Source organism: Podarcis muralis, chromosome 2 (genome assembly GCF_964188315.1).
Source record: "Podarcis muralis chromosome 2, rPodMur119.hap1.1, whole genome shotgun sequence".
NCBI classification, from domain to species: Eukaryota; Metazoa; Chordata; class Lepidosauria; order Squamata; family Lacertidae; genus Podarcis; species Podarcis muralis.
In genome coordinates, this window is record NC_135656.1 from 69,556,431 (window position 1) to 69,569,037 (window position 12,607).

At 46.0% G+C, this 12,607-nt stretch overlaps 1 protein-coding gene across 2 annotated transcripts in view; it reads right to left on the reverse strand.

Moving 5' to 3' along the window:
• UBA7 (ubiquitin like modifier activating enzyme 7) overlaps window positions 1-12,607 on the reverse strand; it is a 47,845-nt gene that overhangs the window by 21,519 nt on the left and 13,719 nt on the right. For both annotated transcript variants that reach the window (XM_077924709.1, XM_077924707.1), the window contains exons 11-16: window positions 9,249-9,359; window positions 8,160-8,240; window positions 4,674-4,829; window positions 4,268-4,433; window positions 1,793-1,989; window positions 524-588 (exon numbers count right to left, since the gene is read on the reverse strand). In XM_077924709.1, coding sequence (XP_077780835.1) covers window positions 524-588; window positions 1,793-1,989; window positions 4,268-4,433; window positions 4,674-4,829; window positions 8,160-8,240; window positions 9,249-9,359 — 776 coding nt within the window. The remainder of the gene's footprint in view (window positions 1-523; window positions 589-1,792; window positions 1,990-4,267; window positions 4,434-4,673; window positions 4,830-8,159; window positions 8,241-9,248; window positions 9,360-12,607) is intronic.

A 12,607-nucleotide genomic window follows, 5' to 3' on the forward strand; every position in this document is an offset into this window, starting at 1 on the left:
GCATGACTGGGGGTTATTCCATTAACACCAACAGATTAGGCTGAGAGGCAGGGACTGGCCCACTATGGTCACCCAGTGAATTTCATAGGGCAGCTAGGATTTCCCCCCCATTCAAGTCTGATACTTTAACCATTACACCATACTGGTATAGCACACCAAAATGGCACCACTAGGAACAAGGCAAATTCCACCTGTGGTCATCATGGGACTTGGATAATGATCAATATGTCTTCTAGGCGGCTGCAGAGCCCCCCCTTTTTGCACTGAGTGTATAACTAGTAATTTTATGCATGTGGAGCTCTGAGTGGGTCCTGCCACTAGGCAGTTCCACCTTCCACCCCAGATGCAGCAGCTCCTACTACAGCTCAGAGGTGGGATATGAATGTGTGGTAAACTTCCCTCTACTTCACCCAGAAGACTCCTTAACAAAATCCACTCTATTCCCTACACAGCCCACTCCAAGCTTTCCCTCCTGCCATTTATCCACCACATCACCTCAGTCAAGTTCGCTCCCCATACTCACTTCAGGAATGTGTTGACGTTTTCTGCTTTTGTCTTGAAAAGACCCTCAAACTGATCTCGGGCCCACTGCAAGAGAAAAAGATGGGGGCAGGGGAGTTTTTGTCAGCAGTTACTTGGGGTCCCTTAGAACAGGGGTTAGGGACATTTTTTTCAGGCAAAAGGCAGGGCTTACTCTCTGGCAAATGGGCACTGGACTGCAGCCTCAGACCACCTCTTCCAGTTGTTCCTTGGTTCTAAGGCAGTATACACACACTGCTTCGGCCTGAAAGCGAGATGAGTGCCACAACCCCATAGTCACCTTTGACTGGACTTAACTGTCCAGGGGTCCTTTCCCTTTTACCTTTTTTACCTTACACACTTAACATTAAAGCACATTGAAAGCGCGTTCTTTCCCTCAGAGAATTCTGGGCACTGTAGTTTACCCCTCACAGAGTTATAATTCTCAGCAATCCTTAAAAAACCACAGTGCCCAGAATTCTCAGAGGGGCGGAAATATGCTTCAAATGTGCTTTAAAGATATAGGTTGGAATTAAATACTACACTGTGGTGAATGTCCTGTCAGTGCAGGTACTGCAGTTCTCTTCGCATTATGTGAAGTTCTGGAGTTTCTCCTGACCCCCCACCCCACCCCAGAGCCAATCATGGTGGGCACCAAGAGAAAGGAAGGCCCTGTGGTGCAAGTGGAAGCCCTTGAGCAGGGCTTGTGCTTGAGAGCTGCAGTGCAGTCTGGGAACTCTGGTGCCATTCCCTAAAACTGAACTCCTGCCCCCTGTTGCTCCTCAGGGTCCTGATGCTAAATAACAGGCCCAACCAGACAGCCTCCCCTTCAGCATCTCCTGCTCCACGGAGTGAAGGAAGCAGGGGCATGCAAAGGCACCAGGGCAGTGTGAGATAAAAAGAGAGAGAGGTCTGTCTGGCCCTGCCACAGAAAAAGGAGAAGCAGCTGAAGCTCTGCAAAGGGCGAAGGATTTTGGCCTGGCTTCTGGGCGAAACAGCTGGACCCCATATCCTGCCGTCAACGCTGTTGACAGCCCTGGCCCTCGTGCAGCTGCCTGGAAAGAGTAAATGAAGCCAAGGGGCCAGGCAAGGAGTGAAGAGGAGCTTGGCAGCTGAGAGTTTTCCCTCTTTAGGCATGGACCAACTGGAGAGAAAGGCAGGAGAGGGGTCTCTTTGGCAGCAGCAGGCACTGCAGAGTGGATCTGCGGCTGAAAGAATAAGTAACAGTATTTGAGGAGGCCAGGAAAAAACCAGCTTCCCGCCCCCCCCCCACCTGTAGTGTGTGCTGGATGGTGCTGGGGAAGTGGCGCAGGGTGCAGAGAGGGTACTGCGTCTCTTCCTCCTCCTGAGCTTGGCCAAAGGACTCTGTCAGAAAGGGCACAAAGACCTGGACGTGCCCCCGGGTGCCTTCCGTTCCGGAATCAAGCAGAGGCTTGCAGTACTGCACACACCTTTGGCACAAGTATTTTCCTGCAGGAGGAAAGGGGAAGAAATAGAGGAGGTAGAGGGGACACAAGATCCTTTGCAGTGTCCTACCTTCTTCATCTGACACACACACACACACACACACACACACGCAAACACCAACAATTTCCTGTCAGAATTCCCTGACATCCCTACTCAGGGAGAAATGGCAGCTGACACACACAAATGGTGGAAAAGAGCTGGACAAATTTCTGCAAAGTGGACTTCTTTTTCTGATTGGGTGGAGAGAGTGAGGGAGGGAAAATAAAAGAGAAATCTCAATATATTATTTTCTTCAAAAAATGTATCCCAAGACATTTTGGTCCAGCTCTACAAAGAGCCTCTGTCACTCAAATACACTCTTCTGTCTGTATGGTCTGCTGGCTCCTTTTTTGTAGATGCCAAGCCATTCCAGTCTCCTCAGCACATACAAAGCCTCCATTTTTTATAGATGTGCAAAGCAGGAGATAATGGCTCAGTGTGTGTTTGGTGGCTTGTGGCTTGAACCCCAACAGGGTATTATGACCGTTAATTAATGACGGTGACACTTGCAAGTTCTTTAGCACATACCCTCCAACATTTCTCTGATGAAAATCGGGACACATCCCAAAGAAAAGCGGGACGTTCTGGCATCAAATCAGAAAACGGGATGGCTTCTGTTAACCCGGCACTGTCCTTGGAAAATAGGGACACTTGGAGGGTCTGTTATCGGTGTTTGCATGCTATTAAAAGCACACACAGCTATTTCAACCATCCTTACAACGATCCTGTGTGGTAGGCCAGGATTATCACAGCACAGAGGAAAGTGCTGAAGAAGAGAGACTGTGGATTGCCTAAGGCCAGCCAGGGATGTTCACAGCTGATTCGAGATCTGACCTGGGGACTTCCCTGCTCTACACAGCAAGAGAGCTTTCCTGTTTATCAGCACTGTTTGTATTTTGTGGGCCTGCATTTGCAAGACACTTCAAAGACTCTGGACTTTGGATTTGGTCTGGGATGCCTCTGGCAGTTTCGGCAAGAAGTGAGAGCAGCCCTGTTTATTATGCAGGCCTTCTAGCTCCTTGACTTAGCCAGCCCTGCCTCACATACCCATAGGGGAATGGCCATAGCTACTTCACATGCAGAAGGACCCAGGTTCAATCCCTGGACTTTCCCAAGTCTTGCTGGACAAGAGCTTCTTCCTGAAACCATGGAGTGTTGCTGCTATGTAGTCAGTAGAGAGACAATGCTGATCTGGGTGGCCAACAGCCTGACTCTAGCTCCCTAGGTTCACCTCCCCTTTCATATCTATCAGCAAGATACACAATACAGTCAACCACAAAGGAACATGGGATCTCTTCCCCCAGGAATGGATCAACTTTCTGTGTAAGAAGCACCAGGTGGCTGGCCCACAGCAGCAGCAGGTCCATCTAGTCTGGACCCGGTTAGAGGGCAGCCCCCAACGCTCACGGGTGTCAATCTCTCAACATCTGTTCCTTTTTATTAAAAAAAATGCTTGTTTTCTGTCTGCCAGTTCATAGGATAATGCTTGAAAAATGTGTGTAGCAGGTTATGTTAATGATTCATTAACTGACGTGTCCATGAGCAAAGTGACCAGGAGACAAAAAGTTGAGAGTCTTCTGTGTCCACCTATACAACTCCCTGTCCTTGCCTTTATCGTGATGACCTCCAGCTCATGTATGCCTGCCCTGCACACATACTGCCTTTGCCTGCAGTGTCCCGCCATCCCTTCTATGCTACACTCGAGGCCAGCCTGCAAAAACTGTCAACATCCTGTGAGAAACAACAGTACTAGAATTTGTATACATTATTTCCCCGTTCCCCCACCCACAAGGAAATCATGGTGTGGAACAGAGGCTATGGCTACAATCCTATACCCACTTACTAGGCAATTCAAGGGGCTTACCTCCGAGTAAATGCACAAATGATTGCACTGTGAATCAAGGTTTCTGATTTAAATGTCATATGAGCTCACTGCATGACCTTAAGCAAGTCTGCCTCAGCCTTCCATTCCCAATATGGGGATAATAATAAATTACTAACACATTATTATTATTATTATTTACAAAAACTGGCCTACTTTGCAGGGTTGTTGTAAGCAAACCTAATGTCTGTGTGGTGCTTTCAATACTTGAAAGTCGTTAGGGAAATGCTAAGTAGGTGATTAATCATATAAAATAAGCACTTTCAAAGAAGCCTGCGTAACGTAATTCATTCTGAGCATGGAATGCTTATTACAGGGAGCTGGCAGCTACAACACAGGCATTCTGTATGAAACACTCACTGGCTTGCAGACTGTCCAGGGCACTGGCAACGCCATCCAAGCCAAGGAAGAAGTCATCCCCATAGAAGTGCTCTGTGTCTGGTCCAACCTGGTTCTGCTGTGCTGTTACATTGATGTGGCGGTTCATGAGTTTTATGGCAGCTGCTGCCACTTCTGACTTCTGCTTCTAGAGGAACAAAGGGGATATTACTAGGGAGATCCAGGGTAGAAAGAAGTTGGTTATTGCCTGGGTTCATTGGCCAGGGCACTCTAACAAGAGTCAAGCCAGAACCCACCCTCTCCCCTGTAACATTACAAATAGGTTTGTGAATATTCTTGTGTCCATTGAGATTTATTCCTTGGGCAAACTGTCCCCAGCACTGCCTCACCCAAACCTCTTTTCCACCATATTCGCTGCAAGACTTACCGACACATCCCGTGGTCGAAAGAAGAACTGCCTATTGAGGTTGGAATATTCAATGGTATCCATGTCCGTCACAGTGATGCTCCCACCCTCGCTAGCAGCCAAGCCAATCATGGCAAAATTCTTCAGGAGCTCACAGCCAATGGCACCAGCTCCCACCTGTGGAAATTTTAATAAGATTGGTTGAAGGCCCATGGCATTCTGAGCCAGGATGATCTCAGTGACTCAAGTGACTAGGGCAAGGGGAAACAAGGAGATACCTCTCCAAGTTACATGTGGCTGGTTCAGATATAACGTTTTGCTCCACATGGGTGCTGTTGCCATGCAGGAAGAACACAGAGGAATCAGGGCACTCCCTGATGTCCCATTTAGTTACCTGTTTATTGAGCATTCATCTTGGTTTGTTGGTCAGGGGATTGGTTGACATTGGCAATTTAACAGACATTCACTCTGATTTGTTTATAGGGAGGTTATGTGTCAAGCCTTATTCCCAGGGCATTCCCCCATTGGTTTCCAAATTCAGATCTTTTGGTGGAGTGGGTTTGTTATGCAAGCCCTCCCAATCAACTCCCATTGCATCAACTTGAATTTGCTGGTATGTGATTCAATCCCACCCCAAATTAGTCTGGAAGCCCCCTAAGTTATGCACAACTTCAAAATACACACATCATCATCATCATCATCATCATCATCATCATCATCATTATTATTGAAAGGCTAGACATGAAATTCCAATAGCCTTTCCCAAGGAATTCCTTGTTGGTTTTCAGTTCTGACAAAAAGTTTTCTATATGACTGTGTATTCGTCACATCAAAGTAAACCTTATGTTCAACGAGGCCCGAAGACAGATGGAACATTTGCACTTCTCACAGAGAATGCATTATAATTACAGAGGCTGGAATAGGCATTTGCAACAGCACCCGAGAACTGTTGTAGAATCTGAAACAGTTTACTAATGCAGTTCCAAAGCATGGATGCTCACTTTATAAGAAATGACAAACTGAACAATCTCCCTCAGGGTCCTTTTCAACTCTACAGGTCTATGATTCCAAGTGAACCTCTGGCCACAATTTCTACAACAGATGTTCGTTAGCCAAAACATGTCAAGGCAAGGGAAAATATTTGACTTCGAAATACATTATGACTCCATCTGGCATTCTGTACCAAGTCCTAATTTTGCTACAAAACAAGAACTAGAAAGAAAATCCACAATCTCATTAGATCCATGTGCCAATTCTTCCAATGTTTGTAACACAGAGAGAACAATACAAGGCCTTCAAACAAGAAAAAGGAGTAAAACAAGGATGTAACATCAACCCAACCCTCTTTTATCTTATAAATCAACTATCTACCAGCTCTTTTTGAAACTGTTGTGAAGTGCAGGATTACCAGAACATGACTCAGCCGCACACTGCCTGATATTTACTGGTGACCTCACCATGCTCTTACCTTTATAAAAGTTAACTGCATGCTACAATGGTTCTATTTATTTATTTATCTATCTCTATCTATCTATCTATCTCACAAAAATTATACCCCACTTGATTGTAAAAAACCTCAAAGCAGTTTACAAAAAGATATACATGGGATGCACAGATGAGTTTGGCAGGGCAGGAGGACCAAATTCCACCTTTCACCAGAAGTAGCAATAAATCAATCAGAATACAGAAATGCATTTTACAAGTGTAAATCATACATGGCCTAACAGCAGACACGTTATGAAACTTTAGGGATGGTTTTCCAAGAATTTTGGGTAAGAAAGAATACTGAGAATTTTTATCTAGTCAGTTTATGCACTAATTACATATACAGTGGTACCTCGGGTTGCATACGCTTCAGGTTACATACGCTTCAGGTTACAGACTCTGCTAACCCAGAAATAGTACCTCGAGTTAAGAACTTTGCTTCAGGTTGAGAACAGAAATCGTCCTCCGGCGGTGCGGCAGCAGCAGGAGGCCCCATTAGCTAAAGTGGTGCTTCAGGTTAAGAACAGTTTCAGGTTAAGTATGGACCTCCGGAACGAATTAAGTACTTAACCCGAGGTACCACTGTAACGAAGGGTGTTTTTATCTGTACCATAATTTCTGGATTCTGCACCCAGAAGACTCCAATTCTATGGTGAAAGTGTAATAAGCAAATCAAGAATGGTTATGCAAAGTGGAGTATTTTATATATACAGAGAGAATGTGCATTCTTTATTCTTATTCTGATGTTTGAGTTGAGCTAGAAAAAGACATGTGGGCTGGAGAAGTTCCACCTCCTAAAAACACAGGAGCCTTCTTCAGATCCTGCCTGCCTCTTCAAATACAGTGGTACCTCTGGATACGAACGGGATCCGTTCCGGAGCCCCATTCGCATCCAGAAGCAAACGTAACTAGCAATGGCGTGTCACTTTTCACCGCGTCTGCGCATGCAGCGAAACCTGGAAGTAACGCACTCCGTTACTTCCAGGTTGCCGCGGAGCACAACTCGAACGCACTCAACCCGAAGTGCATTCAACCCGAAGTATGACTGTATTCCCTTCAAGCGACAGAAGCTTGAACCCACGTCCACCATCTTTCTTTCCCTTCCTGGGTCAACACTCTCAGGAATACATGGCAGAGTTGCCCACTTTTTCTAGGCATTCAGGTCTACAGAAAGTGACCCCTCGGAATACAGCTCCTAGTGACTGTTGCTGTACTGTAGTTGTTTGCACTATAATCCAATGGTATAATAAACAACAACCAACAACTGGGAGTCCACCTTTAACAATTGACTCTGCTAACTGGGACAAAATCCCTGCATTGGTTGTTACGCTAGCAAATGTTATGTTTACAAAGAAACTTCAGTAACAGCTGCAGAACAGATCTAGGTCAGCTACTCGTCATACAAAAATCGTTCTTCTAGCTAGTGTCATCGCTCAAACTAAAGGAGTCAACACTCCCTCTACTGGAAAACACTGGAAAAATAAGCACTACAGTTAAGTGAAAAAGTCAACCAACTCTCATCAGTGGCTGGATTAAGGTGGGTGGCTTTCAGGTGAGACCAGTGCCCCTCATGTGGGCAAGTATTTGGCAGTATCCGCACAATGTTGTTGACATCAAAAGGCCAGCCTATATTTCCCTACCACCTCCTCCTCCACTTAATTCAGATTTACCCTTTCTATAGAAAATCTGATACACTAAAAAAACCTCTGTTGCCAACAACCCATTTGCAATATTCAACAACGCGTTTTCAATATTAAACCCTAGTCCAAAATAGGTAATCCAAATGCAATCTTAAATGTCAGGGTCATTAGGAAGAACTACAGATGTCAAAACTTTATTATGTTTACACCTCACCTTTCCTCCAATTTTATCAAGGCAGCACATGTCTTTCCTCACCAATTTAACCCTTGCAACATCCCTGGGATGTAGGTTAGGCTGAGAGACCTTGTGGCGGAGAGTTACATACATTCATGATGCCTTGTGTGGGAAGAACCTGGCTTCACCCAGCCTGCCCAAACTCACCACAAAGTATTTCTGCTTCCCAAGCCATTCCTGGAAGGTATTCCCAAAGACAGCAATCTGCCCAACATAGCGGCTGCCACGCTGTCAAAAGGGAGAGATGACAGACATTAGAGACCTAGCAGGCGACAGATGGAGAGCAACACAATCCCTGTAGGGTGGCCCTATACCCATTCTAACAGATGTAGAATTTGGGCACTGCGTGGGTGTTGAATCAAGTAGGAGAGAGGGCGGCCTATATGTCAGGGATGTAGAGCCTGCAGCTTTCCCTCAGCCCTAGCCAGCTCCAGTAAAGAGAGATCAGCATGAGAAAGGGCGTGTAGATGCACTGTCAGAAGGTTTGTCCACGTTTGAGCATTACTGGGCTATTAATCTACTTTTTCCACACTTGAATTGGATCAGAGTACCCCCACACCCCCACATATTTATTTGAATTTGGATATGAGGAGAAACTTCTGCCTTTTCCAGTCATTCCCTTTTCTATTTATTGCTGCCTTCTAATTTGTTGATTCAATTATGCCAATCAAGCAACAACAAGGCATACACACAGGTAGCTGCACACACACCTTCCCCGCCCAAGAAATGTGCAAAAGCACCCTGTCAGGTAAACGTAAATTCTCAGTATACACTTCTGCCGTTTTCTGCTTTTGTGTAAATCTGAGGGCTCAAAAGGGCGGGAGATAGCACTGTTCAAAAGCACCCTGGAAATAGAACGGCCAGAAAAGAAATGAAAGCATGGAGGAGTTAGTGGGTTTTGAAAGAGGAGCAGCAAAGAGAACTGATCCATTCATCCACAAACACCAAAGCGAACAATCTGCAACCCTGATTGGAGAGGTCTGGAGCACAATTTTCCTCAGTTTAATCAGATTATCTCCAAATCAAAAAAACTTGAATTTGTAGGGGAAAGCCTTGAGACTGGTGCTGTTTGAGGGTAACATCATGTGGACTACACAAATTAAATGGGAACAAAAACAGCTCTAAACACACAGTAAACTCCTTTGTGGAAAAGTCTGGAATGCCTTGGAAGAGGCAGAAAAAGAACTGTGATCCCATCCTAACGGAAAAGTACAAACTGCAGAATTTGTCACATACTGGAGCACAGTCTTCCTCAGTCAGCTGCACGGTATTTTCCTCTTCAGGCAGACATTCATAAGCATCGAAGTACAGCCACTGGTCCAAAGGAGTGAACTTCCCTGAGGCAGCCTGCAGACAGAGAAAAAAAGGAGGAAACTGCTCAGCCCTTCCTATAACTGCACGTTTGGGTTTGAGAAGAGGGAGCAGCCACTCTTAATGAACACAGAAAACTCATGGAACATACTGCTCAAATTTTCCTGCTTTCCTCCTCTGGAGGGGGCTCATGTGCTTTAACAGCTGCACGTCAGGCCAAAATTCAACAGGTAATGCTTCTCATGATCTCATCTACGTGTCAGGAAAAGCTGCACATTTCAGTTTTCTATGTTTTACACCACTGTTTAAGGCACAAGAGCACTGCTGGGGTGAGGAGATGGTAACTCTCGTCATTCCACACCACTCTAGTCATGTTGGCAGCAGCCCTGTTGGGCACCCAGTCGTGCTGGGAGCTGACAGAATGACCTATCTCTGCAGCAAAGACAACAAATTCGCCTGCAGCTGAAAAGCATGTATGAAAACTACAACGGAAATTCTAACAACAGGTATTGCTCCAATTTATATCCGAGGGGTTTCTTCTCCCCACCCCCATTATATTTTGGATCCATTCAGTACAAAACACACATGCGCAGCACATAGTTGAAAGCATAGAACTCGCTCCCACAAGAAGCAGTTGTGGCCACCAGCTTAGAAGACTTTAAAGGAGGATTAGATAAATTCATGGAGGGAAAGGCTACCAGTGGCTACCAGCCACCTGCTATGTGTCAGGGGCAGTATGTTGCTGTGAACAGCAAGCATTACATCTCACCATGGTAGGGAAGAATGTGACCAGGTGACCCTTTCTGCTCGCTCAGCCTGCTGCTCACTGCTGATGGCCAACTCCAAGGCCTCTCCAGCTCTCCCTTCTTACAGTTCTCTGTATCTTGAAACCAGACATGGGCTGGACAGTTTTTCAAACAGAGGACACCTTCAGACAGAGGCCTGTTCCCTGCAAAGTAGGTCACATGGCCACCCTTCCTGGCAACCCAAATACCCTTCAGCTTGTCTTGTCATTTAACACCTCAAGAGAATCAGATATTCCACTCTGGAAAACAGCATGTTAATATCTTGCCCAACCTGTGCTTCAAGATCTTCAGCAGTCAGTCCCAGATTTGGCCCAGACCCCAAGATATTTGGCAACCAATAAACTTTGCTTTTCTATAAGTGTGGTAAGAACATTCAAAGCACTCAAATGAAAGCATTTCTCTCCCAATGCAAGTTGCAGGCGCACAATCCAGAATGGGACCACAGTGTGAGGAGTGGGAAATTATTAAAACCCACTCCCTCCCACCCACTCCCACCGCATGGCAGTGTCCCGATCCTGATCAGGTGCTCTGCACTGGTAATTTGTGAAAGAAAAGGCAAACTCAAGGGAAAACCATGTGATAAACATCACACTGAGTTTGGCCTCGCTTGCTAATGTCTACAAAAACCATGCAAGGCACACATGGAGGGCCTATGTGGCCCTCCAGATGTTGGGCTCCAGTCCCCAGCCAGCATGGCCAATGGTCAGGAATGATGGGAGCTGGGGTTTAGCAACATCTGGACTTTTACAGGTCCCAAATCCCTGCTCCAAAGTACTACCATCTCCTCACAGCTGCAGATGGAGCTTGCAATCTTGTGGTTTGCCTAAAGCCACCAGTGAGCTGAGAAAGCAGGTGTAATATTCGACCCAGGGATTTCCCAGCTGTCAATGTGCCCTTTAATCACATTTAATTGGATCTGCTCCTGAGAAAGCAGAAGGGAAGGGGAGAAGGTGCCAAGATGAGAAAGCTCGGTGCCACAGATATGGAAATGAGCCAGTAACGAAGTAGTTATTGAAGTTGTGGCTGCCAAAAATCACTCACCGTACAACCCAAACCCTGCGCACATCTACTCAGGAGTAAGTCCCACCACGGTCAATGGGCCTGACTCCCTGGTGACTGTGTAAGGATTGCAGCCTAAATCTCGAGGTTTCTATCTGCTTTCCTCACACCAAACATAATCTTATATACTTCTATCATGCCCCTACTTATTCCTAAACTAAAAAGCCCCAAGCATCATAGCCATTCTTCATAGCCCAATGAACATTTTGACTGCCTTTTTTGCTACACCTCTGCCAGCTCTCCAATATAATTTCTGAGATGAGGTGGCCAGAAACTATACATGGCATTCCAAGTGATGACATCAGGATATGGGCAGTTTTATTTTCAAATTCTCTTTCCTAACAGTTCCCAAGATGGAATTCACTTTCTTCACAGCATTTACCGCTCACTAGGTCGACATCTTCATCAGACCCCAAAATCTCTTTCCAGGTCAGTCACCAACAGCTGACTGAACAGAGATAAGGGAACTAGCTGATAGAAACCTAACCTTCAGAAATCCTCAAAGCTTAATTTGCCATTTGGTGGACACTGTAAAACACACACACACACACGCACACGCAACAAAAAACAGCAGCAGCAGCAAAACACTACATTCACAAGTGAACAAAAATAAGGTCTCTGAATTATAATCCACTGCATATCCTTTCTCTGATTTACCCCCTAAACCAAAGTTATAGCAAAAACTATCTATGCATGAGAGATGAAAGACAAGTAGGTAATGGTGTAGGTGGGTTCCCACAAGGCAAGACACAGTGATAACAGCAAAAACATTTACTGAACAAACAAAACTGGACAACGGGGGCAAAGCAATTGCTTATACAGTATACATTTCTGAAGGCCTGGGCCACTCCCACTCCCACTCCCAAGGTGATTGGCTGTCCAAACTTCCAAGCTGTCCCTCCTTCACCCAGCCCTGCTTGGCTGGGCTGGGAGGGAATCAAAGAGTTAGAAGGGACCACGATGGTCCTCTAATCCAAACCCCTCCAATGCAGGGATCTTCTTGGCCAACATAGGGCGCGAACCCACAACCCTGAGATGAACAGTCTCATGCCCTACCAACTGAGCTAGCTCCACCGTTGGTGGAGGAGCCCCACCAACAAGTGAAGCTTCACAGTGCCTGCCAAATGGTGGGCAGAAGCTACAACCAGTAGTATTCCAACTGGCAAGAGCCAACAGACACCCATGAAACAGGGGGTTTCAGGGGTGGCTAGGCAGGCACCGGATCTGTCTGCTGGATCTAGTCAGCCTTGCTGTCATCACATGATGGCAACAGGTCCAATTCAGGCCTCTTTGCTACCCCAGTCTGGGAGCCAATGCCTGGAAGGACCATGTTTTCCCTCCCACTTCAGTCTGCCCCGGCAAGTGCAAGCAGCAGAGTTGAAGATGCAGTGATGGTTATGCATCTCTATCAAGCCCTAC